At 39.1% G+C, this 20,086-nt stretch overlaps 1 protein-coding gene across 1 annotated transcript in view; it reads left to right on the forward strand.

Moving 5' to 3' along the window:
* Positions 1 to 20,086, forward strand: part of CORIN (corin, serine peptidase) — a 129,027-nt gene that overhangs the window by 17,572 nt on the left and 91,369 nt on the right. Inside the window, exon 3 of the mRNA XM_033060864.1 lies at positions 5,400 to 5,852. Coding sequence (XP_032916755.1) covers positions 5,400 to 5,852 — 453 coding nt within the window. The remainder of the gene's footprint in view (positions 1 to 5,399; positions 5,853 to 20,086) is intronic.

Genomic DNA, 20,086 nt, shown 5'->3' on the forward strand with positions numbered 1-20,086 from the left:
ACCGCCGGGCTCCCCCACGCTGCTGGCCCCGATTCTGCTGGGCTTCCCCCGCTGCCAGGCAGCCCCACCTGCCGGCCTTCCTGCTTCTGCCATGCTCCCCTGCACTGCTAGCCCCAGTTCTCCCAGGCTCCCCCGCCCTACTGACCCGGCTCTGCCGCCCCCCTGCCCCGCCCTGCTGGCTCAGGCTCTGCCGCCCGCCCCCCACACTGCTGGCCCCGCCTCTGCCAGGCTTTCCCACCTCAGCTGGGGCCGGCTGGGCTCCAGCTTGGCTTGGGGCTGCCGCGGGCTCTCACTTCCGTGTTGGCAGCTTTTAGAATTTTGTTAATGTATTAGCCGCCCCGGAATATTGGCCGCACTTCCGGGTTTCCACCAAAAGTTTGGTCAAATTGGTGCGGCTTGTATTCGTGAAATTACTGTACATTTTTAAATTTACTATTCTTCTCAGCAGCTTTCATTTTCTATGTATTGATAGCCTCGAAGCAAATATATTTGATGACCAGAATTAGATGAACTAATGCTGTGAACATTCAAAGTATGTGTAATAGAATATACAGTAATTTCACAATTATAAACCGCACTGACTATAAGCGGCATTCATTTTAGGTTGATAGGAACTGAATTCTAATATTGGTATGAAGTCTTACAGTGTAAGAAGTAAGTTGATAGTATTGATTGGCTAATAGAAATTACAGTAATTTCACGACCATAAGGTGCACCGGAATATAAGGTGCACCCCCAGGGAGGAGGCAAAATTCGCAACTTTGTAGATCATATAAGGCACACCGGACTATAGGGCACACTTTTTTTTCGCAGTGAGGCTCCGCCCCCAACTCCCCCCGCGCGGTTGCTGGCCAAGGCCCCACCTCAACCTGGCAGCCATGGGCCCCTGGGCCTGCCTGTACCCGGGAGGAGCGGTACCTCCCCGGGGCCGGGCTGTGGCCGCCGCCCCTCCGTGCCCCCTCTCCGGGGCCGGGCTATGCCTGCCGCCCCTCCGTGCCCCCTCCCCGGGGCTGGGCTATGCCTGTGGGGAGGCCACCCCGCCTGCACGGGGCCGGGGCATGCTCGCCGCCATTCCGCCTTGCCTCCACCTGGCAACCGTGGCCCTGCCGGCTCCCCCCGTGGCTCTCACTTCCGGGTAGGCAAATTTCTGAACTTTGTCCATCATATAAGGCGCACTGGACTATAAGGCGCACTTCTGGGTTCGGGGGAAAATTTTAGTCAAAAGGGTGTGCCTTATAGTCGTGAAAATACTGTATAGAAATAATAGAAATTATTTAATGGAATGAAGGTTGGAAGGAAGAAAAAAGAAAGAAAAGAAAGAAAAAAGAAAGGGAGAAAGGAAAAAGTATGAGAGAAAGTCAGTCTATTACTGAGTCAGTCTATTGCAGCTTTGCTGATGTGCAATTGTTTGGTATACTATGGGACCTTAATAGTATTAGTAATGTGCCCATTTCTCCGGAGTGCAGAGTCATGGGTACAGACCCTGCAGGAGAAATCTCAGTTCCTATGTGCTACCAGTTGTAGTACTGAACCAGTGCTTTGTTTCCCTTGCAACTGCCTTATCCATTACCCATACTTTTTTAGGCTGCTTTGCTCTGTTTCATTAGCTTTTAAACAACTTGGTCTTTTTGAGCTTTCCTGCTCTGAACAGCTAGAAATCTTCCACAATTTACAATGCCAGAATCTCAATTTGCTAACTTGAACAGTGTGACTATTTCTTAGATCTCCTAACTGTCCATTTTTAAGTAAACTGTCAATTTTAAAAAACCTGTCCATATTTAAGCAAAACATTAATTCCCCAAAGTGAACAGCAACTGAAAATGATCATTAAAACTGCTGGAAAGTGTTGCTTTGAATTGAATGTGTCTGGTCACAGTACCTCTACTTTGTACTAAGCACAGTGTACTAAAGCACAATGTTCTAAGCCAGCATACTGTATGTTTCTGTCATCTGGACATGCCCAGATGTAGCTAGAGACAGAAATAGAAAATAGTTACATCTATTTCTCAACTAATTAACTATCTGGCTTATGATTTGCCATCTACAGCTCTGTATGAACTCAAACCTGAAGAATAGATGGATATAGTGTGCCTGTATACATGAATAAAATGCATGTTCTGTATATGCTGCATATCTGTTAGGAAATATTTATTGATAGTAATTAATTTATCTTCACTGAAGAATGAACTGATTGTTTTAAAGCATCACTCTGTTTTCTTAAGCATCTTGAAACTTAAATATAGGTCCTATAAAAATATCCAGTAAGCTTAATTTAGGATTTAAGATATACAATAGTATTTTTAGGGGAAGGGTGGGGGGAAGGATGAAAATTAAAGCAAGTGGGAGCCCGGCACAGAGAGTAGATTCTTCAGCCTGGAATAAAGTGCCTAAATTCTCTATGGTGCATTGGTTAAAAGGAAAGGACAGGAGGAAGATATGGGGGAAGAAGGAGGTGACTCAGGAAGGTGACCTAAAACTATTACATACTGAGTGGAAACAGAGTTGTTATCTAGTGCTAGCAAGTGGGGAATGCCAGAGGTCTACACCTGCCTCCCTCAAGGGCAGATGTACCTGAGCCAGGCTGATGTTATTTTGGAGGAGAAAAATGTTAAAAAGAATTTTAATACTGCTCATTGTCAGTACAGATGATACCATTAGGAAGTTCTTTTGTGTCAAAGAGGTTCATTGTGTGGTCCCCCTGTTAAGGGAAGCTGTTACCATTAGGAAACTGTAAAATAGAACAAAAAATGCTGTTGTTGGTACGATGGGTAGAAGAAGCAAACAAGCATTTGGAGATCTCAGTGAAAGAAGCAAATGACCTCAGCAATGATAGACATAGTTATTATTTGTTGTTCCAGAAAAGAATGAAGTAAGTTTGAGTGAGAAGAGGATAGAATCCAGTGGGTAGCCTCAATATTTTTCTTCACAGTATTTATTTGACCACTGTATTAAACCAAAGGGAGTTTTCAAGCAGCTTTTGAGAGTTTACCTGTCCTGTGATGTACTGCCTCTTATTCTGCTGACTGATACATAAATAGCTAATAATTTTAACTTTAATTTTAAATCAGTATTAATAGCTCTTTGGGACCAACGTTTTACAGCCTTTATCTATTTTTGTGCTGAGTGGAAGAGATGAGTCTAGGGAGGAGGAGACAATGTGAAAAAACTACCTTAAGCTATTCTTGAATTATGGAAAAATACTATGCACTTTCCAAAAGGAGTTTTAAAAGATTATTTTAATCTTTTAAAAAAGTTCTTTTATTTTAATGGCAAAAAAACCCCAGTTAAGTTTGAAACTTGAAACAAAGTAGGCATCTGAATTCTAGAGATTCAGCACTTTTTTTGAACACAAATATCTGCCATCCAAATAAAGCCACATTAAAGTGAGTACAATTTCTGAGCACAGCCACTCACTCTTCCTTAGACTTTAGCAAATCATGTTAATACTAGTCCCTATTTTGAAAACACACTTAACATTTAGTTTCACCAGAGGACTCAAACAAACAAACAAAAAAAGCTGCTTAAGTAATTTGCAGGTGGGAGATTTTTAGTTGCCTCTGTAAAATACTCACAGTGAATTCCTCCAAACCCCAGTGATATATGAACATCTGCTGGTGGAAAAACAGAAACCTTAACATTATATATATATAAAGTTCCCCTGGGTTTGTCCAGTAGAAGTTAGACATAAAGATTTACTCACAGTCAGTGACTGGAGCCAAAATAATCCAACCTGGATAAATGAGGATATGGTAGACCTCAAATGGTAATTATTTCATTGAAACTCACTGTATTTCAGAAATTTCACCAGTTTTTCTTGCTGTTTGCATTTGCTATAGTTAAGGGTTGCTTAGTAAAAAAGAACATGCTGACATTGCCCCTTCTCAGCTATTCCAGTTTTCTTTTCTCCCTTACCTATACAGCTTTCCAGCCCAAAGTTACAGTAATTTCATGATTATAAGCTGCACCATTTTGACTAAAATTTTGATCCCAACTCAGAAGTGTGGCTTACACTCAGGATAGGCCAATATATGAACAAAGTTAGGAAATTTCCCAACCTGGAAGTGCAAGCTGCAGGCCAAGCCGAGCATGCGAATTGAGCACCTGCCAGTAAAACCCACGATCGCGCAATTGTTACAAATTGGTTACTCTGTTGCGTGGCTGGGGAAGTGGGCTCCCACCGGCACCGCGGGGGAAAGCATGCGGACTCCCTCCTGCCGGCACCATGCGCGGGGGAAAGTGGGCTCCCGCTGGCACTGCAGAGCAGCGCCGGGCCAGGGTGAGCCCAGCGGCGGCGGTGCAGGCAGTAGGATGGGGTGAGCGAGCCCGGCGGCAGCGGTGCAGGCGGTGGGCAGGAGCGAACAAGCCTGGTGGCAGCGGCAGCTGGCCAGGTGGCTCTGCTGAGCGGCGCCAGCGACAGCGTGCCCGGCCAGCCCCAAGCGGCCCCACCGAGCGGCAGCGCTGAGTTGGGCCACCCGGCCCTGTTGGCAGCCCTGAGAGGGACCGAGCCCGCCCGGCCCCGAACCGAGCCAGTAAACCCCGCGATTGCGCGATTCCTTTACTAATTCGTTACTTTGTTGCACGTGGATTCTTGCTGCGAACGAAAGTGCAGCTTATAATCTGGTGCAGTTTATATATGGACAAAGAACGAAAAGTTGCCGACACCTGGAAGTGCGGCTTATAACCGTGAAATTACTGTACTTCAGTTGGATTCTTCTTGCATTTTTAGTTACTTGTAGCTGTGATTAATAAACATTTCTGCCTGCCCAGTCCTTGAATTTCAGACAATATTTTAGACAATAACTGCATATTTAAAATCCAGTATCAGAGAAGAATGGCAAAGAACTCAGGGGCCCATATTTGGCCGTGGTAGTTGAATTACATAATCTTATATAGAGAAAACAGTACCTCTTTCCATTTTAAAAATTAATGAATATGAAATACATTAAAATGTATTGGTTCTCTTTAAGCTTCAGAATTGATTTGGTGGTAAGCATGGTGGTACTATGAAAACAAGAGATGATGCAATTTAAAAGGAGAAAAAAATAGCATTGTTCGTCTTGTTAACATAATGATAGAATGAATGCATGGTGGAACTCTTTGAAATTGCACTGTGTAGTTTTAAACTGTTAAATATTCAGTGACATACTATAAATATGATTAGAATTTTTTAAGCTCATGGAAACATTTGCTTCTCTATTTACCCTATGTATCCTATGTGCTCCTGTTATTTTGTTGCTAGATAGAATTCTTAAATTTAGTTGTCTTTACTTTTAATTCAGAAATTAAAATACTTTTAAAATCTGTGTCATTATATTTATTATTAACTTTGCAAAACAAATTGGTAACACTTATTCTTCCAGATTATGGTAATTTTGGTGTTTTTTTTTCCTTTATTGCAGGAGTGTTAGAAAAAACATGTTTTTATTCAAACGGAAGTGAGGGCCTCACAGCTAATGGCGACTTTGAAATGTCTCATGATCTTTTGCCAAATATGGTTGAAAATAGTTCCAAGACTGATCCCACAGTGTATCACAGCACACAGTCCTCTTCCTGGACCACCATGCCTTTATCCCACATCGACCAAATGAACAAGAACTCAAATACATTTAGAGAGTCTTTCCAGGAAAATTCCTTTGGTCCCCCAACTCAAGCCACAGTGCTTGGTCATCAGCCTGCCTCTGACGCTGCTTTGGCAGAGGGCTCTGAAGACAACACCCGGCTGTTTGCCACTGCAGAGGAGGTGACGCTGTGGTCTACAGATGCTTCTTTTAACAACACAGAGAGGATGACCACTCTGCCAGTATTAAGTCCTACCAATCCATCTCTGTCACAAAAAATGGATCAGAAAAAAAGTAAGTTTATATTTTATTTGGCTCCATAGTTCTGACCCAAAAGCTACACAGCATACTATTGGCATGCTCCCACAATGTGTTTCTGTGAGGTCTAAGGAATGTGTCCCTTTTGATAATTTATTTTGTTGTGTACATTCCATGTTGCAATCAACTGGTTTCTTATTGGAAAATTTATTCAACCTGTTAAGGAAGATGCCGTAAATTTTCTCAGGATGAAAATTTACAATACGTTCTTCAATTGGTGATAGGCTTACCAAGGCTGGAAATGAGTTACTGCACTTATTAAGTCTGTAGATTGTATATTCTGTGTTTCTTTAAACTATGTATGTGGCAAGTACATTCCTGATCTTGGGATATAATTGCAGTTACAACTCTTTCTGTCTTAATGAATAAATTCTTCTCTAATTTGTAGCAGTTTTTCTGTGTAGCAATAAAGTTCAGTTGGCATTTTTGAGTGAGGTATCAACAATTAACTGGACCAGGACATTTTTTTCCTGTTTGACTATGAAGTTAGGTGCATTTTATTAATGTCATAGTGTCAATGTTATTGATTCCTCATGTCAGTGGTAGTGAAGGATTCCCTGATACTGCTTTGCTAATTGCTGAAACACAAAGGTAACATATTGAAATGAATCAGTTTCTCTGGAGCTGCTTATCATTCCTTTTTTCTTAATCCCACCAGAGCACAAAACAAAATTTATTCATAAGGTCATAGAGTAAACGTAATGTAAATCACTGATTTATCAGTATTTTCTTCTCTTCTTCTGTAATGTGCAGATGTGTGTGTATGGCACGTGATATTTCTCCCTACTACAGTGTTAATGCAGGACAGCACTACAGTGACTCAGGACAGCCTGTAGGTCTGGATTTCTAATCTTTTTGGTATTATACAGAGAGTCAGTTTTAGCACTTTCCAAGTATGTGTTCTATTCTGGTAAGTGCAGTTCATTCCAACAGCAGTATGACTGCCGGTATATTCGGTAGGCGTCGCTACTTGGAATTCTATTGTGGCATAGCATTTTCTGTGTGAAGAGAAAAGGACAAAAGAGTTTCAAAGACAAATTTGAAATGCCACAGATTTCTTTAAAAAAATCCCACAACAATAAAAAAAATCCCATCCTAAACTGAGATACTTTGCCCAAAAATGAAACAAAAACACCTGGAGATAGTATGTTGCTAATCAATAACCTCATGGTCTTTTATTGCATCTTCAAGTGTTTTGTTTATCTATATTCATGGGGACATTGTCTTAATTCTGTGTGTAGATTAAAAAAAACCAAACTAAACAAACATATTTTAAGTATCCAGAAGAATCTGATCTCATACTAATCCCAAGACACTAGAAAGCAGGGGATTTCTAGCACTGCCTGCTACTCACTTCTTTTCTAGTCTTGGTCTTTGCAAATGAACTCCTTATACTTGTCTTTAGTCTCTTTGATCTCTTTTTTTCCTCTAAGCTTGCTTCACAGAACCCTAAGGTAACACAGAACATGGTCTGACGTTCACAGGAAGTTCTTATGTATTCTGATGTGTATGACAATGAGATATAACTGGGAGATGAGGTATAAATGAGCTTTGGAACAGTGAAACTGGAATATTCTGTTGGAGTAAAAATATTTTTTTTTGGACAAGTGAAACATAAAGACCCCATTGGATTGGTGGTAGTAATCATATTAATTCTCTCTTGCTTAGTGTCAGAATCCAACTGTGAGAACTAGCACATGCCTGAAGAAGAATAAACTAGGGCTAGCATGCTGAGACACTTGAACGCTGTGTGGTAGCAGATGCCAGTGATCTGCAGTGAGTCCTGATGAGCATTCATTCGTCCTACAAAATTGATGTAATCACTTTTGAACCCATGTAAAATGGAGGTTTGAGTTTTTTGAGCATATCTTATGAGGAAATTAACCTTTAAATGAAGCGTGAGGCTGATAGTCTGTCATCATCAATGCACACTAGCAGATCATCCCTCAGTACAAGTTTCATCTGGTTCAAATGTGGGGAGGTGAATACATTTCTGATCATTTAGTAAGTATGCATAACTCGGACTTTATGCTGATTTTATGCAGTACAATAAAAGATAAATGATAAGTCACATGACACAGAGACTGCCAGTTCAAAGCCAACCAGACAATATTCTGTGAACGCATTTGGACTGGCATTCATGTGGGAACGAAATTTGGCAGAAGGGAGTTCTTTGGCAGAAATTCTAATGAAGAATAGATAAGGGGGTAAATAGGATTCTATTAGAAAGTTTTTTGAAGGAGATGTGAAAATGCTGGTTAATACAAAATACTTGGCTTTTCAAAATACTGTTGAAAAGAATCTTCACCAAGAAGTCTTATAGACACTCTTCCCACAGACTACGTGCTCATTAAAAGACAGAAAGAAAAATAATGATGCCTTAAGTTTTAAGTTTTTCTATTCTGCTTGAGGGTGCTTTTTCATTGTGTCTGGATCATGAAGACAAAACAGTCCTACTCCAGCTGGGGACTCAAGGACAGTTTGTTCAAACTCAAGGCCATAAGCATAAACAACATGAAAAGAGGAGGGCGGTCCAGCAAGCAAGCAACAAGGATGAAACCTCACGATTTGAGACTATTAATTGGACAGTTGATACTTGCATGCAAATGGACTAAGATCTACAATGGTGTGAGATCTCGTGACCAAGCCCTCTTTTGCTTCCATCTTGGAGCCATCCAGGCAAGGGCCACAACTGTGAAAACAGAAAATAATCAAGTAATAATATTTCCACTAATACAGAAATAGCTGCCTAAAATCAATAGCTGAGAATCACATAAAGGTTTCATAGTGGAAACAGTGACTGATAAAATGTTTAAATGACTGTGCCAATAGATGTGAAAGAATGCTAGATAGTGGGAAACAATGCAAACTATATAAAACACAACACTGCTGGACTTTCAACTACTGTTGCCACCAAAATAAGGACCTGAGGGTTTGCTGCATTCACCAATGTGTCTCCATGAGACTCCTCATCATGAACAAAGAACAAAATGGAAAATCTTGCTACATTAGTATGTAGCTTCAGAAAGATTACAGTAGAATTGGAAGAGGCAAATAGCAGGCAACCAGACCAGTAGAGACATGGAAATGTGGCATGTGGCAATGTTAGGTGTGGGGAGGCTGTAAATAGAAGGAAGACACTATTTTCCTTCTGGAAAACGTTTGGCTTATGAGTAAGTAGTTGTAGTGGATATTCAGATTATTTTAAATGTGTCTATATATAATTAGGTGAAATAGAACAGTTACTCAGAGTTTTTCATTATATAAGGAGTTTATTTTTTTTTTTTTTTTTTTTGCCTATCAGGCAGTAAGCTAAAAAAAGAGACCTCATAGAACTTACTGCAACAGGATGATGGGAAAACCAGAAAGTATAGAAATGCTTGGAGATCTTTGTGAGGAGTTGGTCTGTTGGGGCTTGTAGAAACAGTAGTCCACTGGCAACTTCTGACTTGTGAAGGTTCAAGATTTTTTTGTTGCCAGAAGTTGGGGTTACAGTCCTAGGTCATTGTTCCTTATATTTGCCCAATATTATTAGAATTTATCTTGAATATATAATGCTGGCCCTTACCAAAAGGTCAGCTTCTGAGTTAAGTGTATCCTGTATTACCTCTCTGTTGGAAAGCAAGTGAAGGAATATATTTTTCCTATTGAGGGATTTGAGGTTGTGTGACTTCATATCTAAATGTTTTCTGGAGGCATGGACCATGGTCCTAAGTCATGAGGATGGCTCACTGGAGAGTTTTCTGATAGCAAAACCATCAGGATGGGAGTCTTAGGTGAATCAATAGGTTCAATAGTATTTATTAATAGAATGTATAAGTATATGCAATAATACTCTGTTCATCTGTCAATCAATGCTTAACGGAAAAAAAGATCACATATTAAATAGTAACTATTTACAGAATAAAGCAGTTTCCCAAGGAAATATCAATACAATTTATTGGTACTTTCTTCTCTTTGAAATAAAAGCAGACTGCACTTGGGCAGTAAAGTGGGAGACTTGATTCAAATGAAGCAGACTCCCTGTTTTGTAATACTGATGATGTGAGGAGACAGGAAATAGGCGAGAACGAGGGCCAACGTTCTTCCTAGAAAAACATCCTGTATATGAATAGAATAGGACAGCAAGTGTTAGTATCTGATTTTGTTTCTTCCACTCACTGGTGCATTTGCATATGTATATTTAATATCCCTTTTTTTTTTGTGCCAAGTCTCCAGTAGCTCTCCCCTAGCAGACAGTCTAGTAACGCCTTGCCATTTCGCAGAAGCAGTTCCAGCAGAGAACTATACTGGTGGTCAAATCCTAACGTGAAAAGTAACATGGCCAAGCTTGATCTTGAGCCGTGCCCGTCCATGCGTGCATCTCCGCGGCCTCGCAGACCGTGAGGGGCTGGGAAGGCCGGCAGCGTTCCTCGCACGGCCCGGCCCGGCCCCGGCACGGCCCGTAAGGCTCCTCCTGCCCCCGCGCCACCGCCAGAGGGCGCCGCGAACGCGGGTCCCGCGCCCCGCGCGGCCGGAATGGGGCTGGAGTGGTGCAGAAACGGGGCCTGGAATGGGCCCTGGAACGGGGCTGGAGTGGGGCAGAAGTGGGGCCTGGAATGGGCCCTGGAACGGGGCTGGAGTGGGGCAGAAATGAGGCCTGGAATGGGCCCTGGCACGGGGCTGGAGTGGGGCAGGAATAGGCCCTGGAACGGGGCAGGAGCGGGGCAGAAGTGGGGCCTGGAATGGGCCCTGGCACGGGGCTGGAGGGTGGCAGGAGCTGGGCAGCAGCGGCTGTTCCCGGGGAGCAAAACACAGTCACTTGCACAAATGTGGAGGAAGTTGAACACCCGCCCCCGGCATTGAACCCTAAACGATTGCTTTAAGGAATGAAGCGGAAAAGTGTTCCTAGAAAAGCGAGTCACTGTATCAGAGTTTCAAAAAGCACAGTGTTTTCATTTGCTTGTTTGTATCTTTTGCTCTCCCTAAGGAACTTTGCAGAGGAAGTTTGGGTCTTTTCACCTTTCTAACACAAACAGTGGCTTAGTTTCTTTTCAGTTGTCCACTCAGCCTAGATGTTACCTTGATTCTTTTATCACTTAACTATGTTCAATTTATACATGAAATAAATCTCTTTGTCTCTACCCAGCATTTATTATTATGTATCTGGGCTTTTGCCACTACTAGAGTTCTACTACACAGAATTTTGTGTTCTGCCTCTACTACCCCAGAGAGGGTCTGAGTCACCTTTCTGTTTGTTGGGAAAGAGCAATATGAAAACCACTGTGGGGACAGCTGGACAGAACATGTCACAAGTGGTGCAGAAACTAGAAAGCCCATGTCTCTCTATCACTTTCTTGTGCTGCTCGTACAAAAGACATTTTTTTCTGCTGAAGCTAAGGTATCCGGTAACTGCATCCCAAGTCAGTCTATAAGCTTGAGTCTCCCTAATCCCAAGTATTTCCAGCAGTGATCTAATAAATCATTTTGTCTTCTAGCTCAATTTGTGTTTAATTACTTTTACAAGTTGGAGTAAACTCAGTTGTGCAAGGAATAATAGCAGCACTGGATCAATGCTGTATTTTCAGGGTATTCTTGTCCTCAAAAATAGAAGAACATAAGCAGTGTCCTAATTATCAGGCCAGGAATTTGGCCACTCAACTGCATATTTGCTATGCAAATGCAAGCATGAACAGATTAATATGGTAACTTTTAATTTTGTTGATGCTTGAGTCCATGCTCGAGAGTGTTTTCTCTTCCAGCAGTACATATAGTTTCATTACCTCTCTCATGCATACATTTTCTCTCAAAATTAAAGATAGTGAAAATAGCTGCTGTAAAATTTTGCAATGCAGTTCTCATTTAAAATTGCATTTTCTTCACTCTTCAAAATAATCACTGAAGCCATTCTGCTTTTCTTCCCTAGAAAAAATTTAAAATTATATTTGCATTTCACAGGGCAAAATTAGTAAGCTAGAAGAGAAACACGTGGATTTTCACTAAATTTGTTATCAAGAACCTGGTTTTCATCAGTTTCATCATTGTTTCTTATGAGTACATGAGCATAGCTTGGGAAGGAAACTATGAAGTTTCTGACATGTGAAATGTACTAGTTTAAATCCAAAAGATTCTTAAAATCCATTACTCACTACATAGAGCAATTTTTCATTGCCATTTATATTTATAAGGGAAAAAAAGCTTGCCAGTTTTTATCACCCAGTGTGTTACTGCTGTCTGGTAACTGCAAGTTTGCCAAAAACTTTGGGTACTTGCATGAAATTTTAATGATACTAACATTTTCATACACTTACCTCCAAGCTTGTGGTTTCAATTCCAATTTGTGGCTCATTATTGTAGTTCTTCTGGTTGTAGTTCATCTCTTCAAATTCAGTCTAATGAAACAATGTTCTCTGCAAGATATCTAGTAGACTTCAAATATTTGTTAGGAATAATATTGCAGTAAGTACTGTAACAAGCACACCCTCCTTGAAGTTCTAGGTGTCTTTACTCTTTGGCCTTTCAGTGGTGTGGTTTCCTTTAGAGTGAGAGATTCCCACTTCTGCTCAACTTTGAAATAAAGTCAGCTTTGTTCTAGTTTAAATGACATGTGCTTCTGGGGTTGTGGATGTGTGTCCCTTTAAAACTTGAAAGAATGGAAGACTTTCAGCTTATGCCTGTTACGCATTCATCATGGGTTTTTACACTTTGTTGCTCGCATTTTAAACAGATGTTTCCTATCAAATTGAACCATAAATTGGCCAAGGGGCTAAGTAAGACATCAAATGCTTAGTGAAACTTTCAAGGATGAGACCTATGAAGCAAGGTCTGAAGATAATTTTTTAAGAGTTGCAGGCACTGACTTTGGGTTCAGACCCATCAGCTTGTCTGAAACTATTTAAAAAGCATTTGTGTGGCTATTTCAACAAAAGAAAAGATGATATTAATGTATCTTTTTCTGTTCTATATTATGATTGATCACTTTGTTTCCAAAGGTACACCTTACGTCTGGTAGCAGTATGTGATTTTATGATCGATTAAAGTTTATCTGTTTTGTGCTTTGCGTGGTCTGTTATGGATTCTAACACATAGAATGCAGCCAGGTGCGGCTACAGAGTCATCATTAATATAAAATGGTAAGTTCTAAACCCTTGTCAAAATACTAGGTCAGAGTGTTGATACAACTAAGTGATTTGCAGTCACTGTTATCTTTTACAATAATGTGAAATTCAAGAACAACATAGTGAGTACCATGGTTTGAAATCATTGTAGGGATAGGAATCTAAGAAAGTGATAAAGAGCCAAATGCAGCCAAAGATTAGTTTACCTGTTAATCCATACACAAAATCTGTATTTCTCACTTTTATTATGACTGCTAATTTTAAAAGTAGTACTTTCCAGTGAAATAAATTAGCAGAACTACATACCAGACATTAGTAAAATCTTTTTCAGTGGATGAGTAGTGCAGAACCCATTGCCTCCAGTAGCTGTGGGATCCTTTTCCTTGGGTGTTTCTAAGACTCAGACAAAGTAATGGACGACAACGTGCTGGCAGCAATTTCAGTTGGAGCAGCAAGTTGGGTGAAGACCTCCAAAGGACTCTTTCTACCAATAATTCTGTGATTCTAGAGTATAAAAAATTTGAGTAGAACATGAACATTTTGCATAGTTGAAAGAAGTGTAACATTACAGCTGGTTTAATGGTATGTTAAATAATTTAATCCTAATTTTCATGGGGAAACTTGTCATTTTTCTCTAACTGACAAGGGCAAATAAACAATGAGCTATAAGAGAGAGCACCAAAGGAAGCTATTGGTATTTATTAGTAGATTTATTTAAAAAAACAGAATGGACTTTCCATTCTGCAAAAAGCAGGTGAAATACAAGGATTTAAAAATCTCAGTTTGCACAAGCAACTTGCAGGCATCATGTTCCTAAGATTTAAATGCAACCTGAACTGACATACAACTGTAAAAAATTTAATCATATGCAGCTCTTAAACATTTTCCTTTTACACACTAAAAAATAGGGTTGTTTTTGAACCTCTAATTGCTCAGGCTGAGAAAGTTTGTCAGAATTCTTATTTCACACAACAAAACCATAGTGTAACTGGAACATTAAAGAATAACTGCATTAATGTAGCCAGCTAGACTTGTCTGTGAACAGAAGCATTCAGACTCTAGTGGTAGAAAAAGAATTACACCTTCACTGAATGTTTTAGAACTGAAATGCTTAAAAGAAAATTCCTGTGCTATAAACAGGAGAGTCAATAGCAGTCAGATAAAGAAATGGACAAGGAAGTTGTATCTTATGTCCTGCGATGTGTATTTTGCCAAATGGGCCATCAAATTCAGAAGATCTAGGCTGCAATATTTCTGGCTAACACGAACGATCTTTTAGAGACAATGGCTGTAACGAAACAAGCCCATACCTCTGAAAAAATATGGTTGTGGGAATTTTCCATAGGGAAAACAGTTAATTTGTTAGACTGATCAGCCTTAGCTAACTGGGGGTTTGAAGATCAGCACCCAGATCTTAAACTTCCCCTGTGAATTTCCACATGGGAAACTGCAGGTTGGAAAGCATGTTTTGTGTTTACTTGCAATGCTTTACTTTTCAAGTGAGGTGCTGTATTCCACTCTTAGGTTCTAGTCAGATTTTCCAAGGGAAGATTTGCTTTAGGGTGGTAGTTTGATCTGGAGCTGAGGTGGGTATTGTTATCATTGTGAGATGTACTTGGGAAAAAGAAGCATAATTTCTTATTATATAGATCAGAAGAGTAGCTATCCCAGAAAGGTAATTAACCAGAGAGAACTGGACAGCTCAGGCACAGTCTATTTCTATGCTGACTTATTCATAACCTAAACTGTTTTATGTCTTTTACAAAGCACTGTGCTTTTTTGTTTTGTTTTGAACATAACAGTATTGAACATAATTATTTGAACATAATTAAATGTTGTCAATTGAGCTAGCATTCATTTTCACTTATTGAAAACATGTTTATTAGTAAAACCCACAAAAAAACCCAACCAAAAACATCTGCCTGGTTCCACTGGAGGCTACTATTTTTTTTTTTTTTTAAATGGCCTATCAAGAGGGGTAAAGATGCATATGTTTCAGAAGAATAACAAAATCCTGCCCGACTTAATGTATCAGGGAAAGGAGCCTCTAATGATAGATGTAATTGTAAACTGTGCCTTTTGTTTAATGGCAGGCTCTTAGAAATATGTTTTCAATTTCACTAAAGAATTCTGTAATTAGGAAATGACTAATCAAAATACCAGACCTGGAACACAGGCCTGCTTGCAGGGGGGTAAATGTTCAGGCTCAGCTTTGGCTCTTGAGCTTACCTGCTCTCAGCTGTGCCTGCCCAAGGGATTAAAGAACTATGTGCTTCAGCCAAGAAGAGCACCATCTGGAAGCAACTTGCTGAGAGAAGTGCTCCAAAAAATGAGGTGACTTGATGAAGTGTCCAGTCTTTTGCAATATTCTTTGGTCAAAAGAATAGCTTAGTTAGAATTTAAGATTTGCTCTGAACAAGAAGTGTCTGGGGCAGACTGGGTGTGGTATTCCATTCTAAAGCAGCTGGTATAGATTGCCTTAAAACAATAGTTATGATAACACTTCACCTCTGATCTAAAATATGGGTTGTATTTCCCTCATGGCTAATCCACTCTCTGTGACCTGGGAGATAATGAATTGTTTTTCTCTTGACTGCAGGTGGTCAGTAGCCTTACCGCCTCTCCCTTTGGTACCTGTGGAGCACAAGGGGCAGTTGACAATCACTCATTCCTTTCAAACGGTATAATTCACTAGCTGAATGAAATTAAATGCAGAGCAGTTGTTCTCAGCTAGTCCTCGTACCTCACTTGTATTTTAGGTCAGTGGATGGGATTTGCTGTTCAAAAGTTTGTTTTCCTCTTCCCCACATAAACTATTATGAGTCAGATGAGCTTCATTTAGAGGTTGGTGTTACTGAGAAGGTGTCACCATTCCCTTTGCTCTGAACCAAATAGTGCTGCATGCTTTTATGGCATTTGTTTGCTCAGTGGGCTGACTCAGCTCTTGGGTGGTTTGGCACAAAAGTTGTTTCAAAGAAAATGGCAAGCACACATGGTTGAAAGGAAGCAGTATTGCACCATTACATCAGTTCAATTATCTTGTGAAATGTTTTTCTGACTGTGTCAGTTGACTTAAGAAAAGTCATGACCTGTTAGAAACTTACTTGGGAAGTACGCTGCTTATATCTTTAGGCTGCCATCACTGTTACTGAGCCCTCAGGAGACAGAGTTTGTCAAATGTCTACCCACATGTAAATGTAACAAACTTACTACTACTTGTCTTCAGATTATGTCTTTGTGCTGTATTAAAGCTGTATAAATGCACTCCTCATAAAACTTTTTTTAGGGATCAAGACGTTACACATTTCATGTGTAAATTGCTTCTGATAATTTCCCAAAGTCTACAGGATCATTTATGCCCCTTGCCACTTAAAATAACAGCTATTAGTGCTTTCACTTAAGTGCTTCTTAATCCATGTTTCTGTTTTTCAGTATGCTGTATAGAATCTCTGTTCTAGCAAATGAGAAATGCATATTTTTTACAGCTAGTATAGGGGCTTCTTTTTACATTGTTTTCCATCCCTTCAGCATTTTTGCATTTTGGTAATGGTGGTATTGCCGTTTGCACACTTTTGTGTTGTCTACAGACACAGTATTTACCAGAAGTTATTGGCTGTGGTAGCCCTCTTGAAAGAGAAGTACTGGTCAACCCTTCAAGGATATTTTGATCTTGTCAGTAGAGCTATTAGAAATGGGGACCTTGCTGTTGTCTGTAATATTGTGCCTTTACACCAGAGTATGGAGTTAATTTGTCTTTTCCTTCACTTTGTCAGTGCTTCATGCATTTTTAGGTATGAGCTCTCTATTTCCATGGTACAACTAAATAGTTTGTCAGTTACAAAGGAAATGAGAAGTGTCATGGAAGTGGTGATTATGTCACCAGTGGGTTTGTTTTTCAATGTGAGTGTTACAAATTCTGATAGTGATAAAGCAACCCCTATTGTTTTAGTGTTTTGGTTTTTGTTTTTGTTTTTTTTTTTAACAGAGAGCAGATATAAATGGTAGACAGCAACAAAGCAAACACTGGCCTCTTGATTTCTTTTGGCAAATAACTGCGTGGTAGTAGTTGGAATCAGTTTAGGGAAAGGTAGCTGTAGAATAATTTACTTTTCAGTAAGTTGCCATCTTTAAAAATTAGAGATTAATTTTAATCTTGAAACTATAGCTTTTTTGCTATTTTTTAGAAGGTGAATATAAAATAAAGGAATAATTTTGTTGTGTAAGAGGACTGTGCTTTAGTTATAAGACAATGAAACATGCTGCCTGATGTACATCAGTAAAGAAACCATAAGAAATAAATGCTTTTGAACTATGTGATTTATATTTTATAACCTTCTTATCGAGTGCAACTTCTTTTTTGTTCATGGTATCATTATTGAAATTACTCCTATACAGTTATCGTTCAACACTTATTTAATAGAGTTGCAGAAGTGAATTGTGTCTATTATTCTAGAAGTAGTTTTGAGCTAGTCAGAGGCAGTTGACATGTATTTTGTACATGACATTCGTTTTTAAGCATCATCTTGAATGGAAGTTTAAAATACTGTTTTGATTTTGTGCAAATATTCCTGAATAAATACAGAAGTAATATGTACAATTGAAGAGAATCCTAGCAGGAACCACAGATGAGTAGACGTTCAGCTCTTCTTCATTCATTGTATTTAATTTCTTTCACTCCACTTTCCTTGTCATGAAGAATTTGGAACCTCTCCACTGACAGATGTCTCTATAGTAAATTTTTTATTTTTCCAGTGTTATGGTGGCAATGTGTCTTGGTTCACATTTAATCACACAAATACAGACGTCAAGAGAGTGACATATTTAAAAAGGGAAGGCAACTATTTAGAGCAACACTTGAGCATATGCTAACTTCATTCCTACTCAGACGGCACTTCAGCATGTGCTTAAAAGATGCTCTTAGTAGAGAAGCTGTCAAGATTGTAATTCAAAATAAGCAAAAGTTACAGCTTTTAAAAAGTCATTTGGCATGTACCTCCCCTGTTGATTTGAATAGGGTCTGCTGGTGCTCTGAAATTCTGAAAAAAAAAAGTCCATGTAGTCTATGACTAACTTTTATCCCTACATGCAAGGATATAAAGTTTTAAGCAGTTTCTTCTATCAGGATCTTGAGAACAATGCTAAACTTAAGAATTCCCCTAATTACCCATGGTCTGACAGGGAGGTTTTGAACTTTTCACAAACCTCTGAGCTCTGATTCAAGGCATACAACTAATGCTTACTAAAATAGTGTGCTTCTAATGAGATAGATACCTTTTAGAAGTGGATGTCTTATTTTGGATATAAAATGAAAGATGTTAAATCTTGGTATAGCAGTCTCAAACATTCCAAATAGTGATTCAAAATATGTAGGAAAATAAAATTAAAAGCGGTCTTTGTATTTGTAATGTTTTTGATAACACGTATAATTTTAACTGCATATAAAGGACGTGTGATTCATTTGGATAGATTGAATTTGGTAGGATGACAAGGTAGTCTGATTAAAACAGTGTTTAATTTGTTATTTATATAAAGGTACATTTGCACTATTTGTGTTCTAAGTGTTTCAGCATTCCATGATAGAAAAAAATGGAACTGAGGATCGAGACATAAAAGTGTAATGGTTCTTTAAAACTAAGCTATTAGTCCAAAAAACCCCAGTCACTATAAATTTTAAAACAGGCTGAATATATATGTATCTGAATAGCTTACAGCCTCACAAGTATTTTTAAAATTCTTGAGTACGAAATTTTCAAAAATCTTACCTAAACTATAACCATTAAGTGCAGAAAAATTGGATGAAATCCAAGAAAATAACAAAGAAAAAAACAAAACAAAACAACAAAAAACTAAAAATAAAGAATCACAAGCAAGGTGGGATGTATAGAAGTTTAACTTTCACTCTTGATTGAAAGGTAATATGCACTTGTTATATGTCGTAATTGTTGCATCATGTTTGAGATCTCGAGTCGAGGAGAAAGTATACATATAGGAATATAAAAGCTCTATCTGAAAATAAGGGCTGCATTAACAATACAAGGCAGTAGAAATTATAGTTGACATTGCAATGCAGAAAGTGAAAAGAAGGTTAAGATGTAACATAGAAGGAAATATAATCACATGGGAGGTTCATTTCTGCTTTGTCCAGAGTAAGAGTCTCTCTGGGAGGAGACAGCAGGCGTCTCCAATAGATGGGAAGAATCATTCAGACATTGCAGAGCTTGAAATTGTCAAAGAAATGAAATGCTTTCATTGTCTCACTATTTACAATGGCAAATTCAGGACAGTTGTCTAAAAGATAAGCATTTTTAGGAGTCTTGATGTGGAAATATTAAAGGAAAGCAGGAAAAGAAAAAAGAGATCTTTAACCATCTGATTTAAAAACAAAGCCAAGTGAGCTGCATCCAAACTGAAAACATGAAGAAAATTGTGACTTATATTGACTGGTATGTTTTGAGTAGTATGGCCAAACTCTCTGTGATGTTTCTTTATTGACTTTAAACTATGACTCAAAATATGTCCTGACACCAACAGCTGCAGATTAACCAACAGAGTGCTTTTTAGAGAAATTGAGAGTTTTAAACCGGGGGAAATAGACCAAATGATACAGAGATGTTGATTAGGCTTGAAAAAAATTGAAGTCAAGATTTTTTAAAGCTATTTTCTTCCACAGCTTAATTTTGTTTTTTTTTAATCCATGTAAAGTTTTCCTCTGATTTTTACTCTTATGTAGTCAATATAGCCTGACACCAAGACTCATGAGCACTTTATCCATTGTGGGAATTATCCAAATGATCTTAATCTGCTAATGCATCTTTGATGTGTCATTGTCTTTTCCTTGCTTCCGTCTAGCCTTCCATACAGAAAGATGAACTATAATTTCCCCTTCTCCCAGACTTCCTCTCCCCACCCACATCACTAAATTTTTCCACGTGACTCTGAGTCCAGTATCTCTATTTAAGTTATGGTTGGTTGGCATGGAATTTATCTTCCCTGCCATGGCCACCTCCATGCAGTGAGAAGCACATAAAAGTTACCCAAATCTGACATGGCAAAGTGGGATCTAGGTAGCTAAGTGAAGTATTTGAAGACATGGTACAGCAATGCATGAGTTGA

The sequence above is a fragment of the Catharus ustulatus genome, chromosome 5 (genome assembly GCF_009819885.2).
Source record: "Catharus ustulatus isolate bCatUst1 chromosome 5, bCatUst1.pri.v2, whole genome shotgun sequence".
Taxonomy (NCBI): domain Eukaryota; kingdom Metazoa; phylum Chordata; class Aves; order Passeriformes; family Turdidae; genus Catharus; species Catharus ustulatus.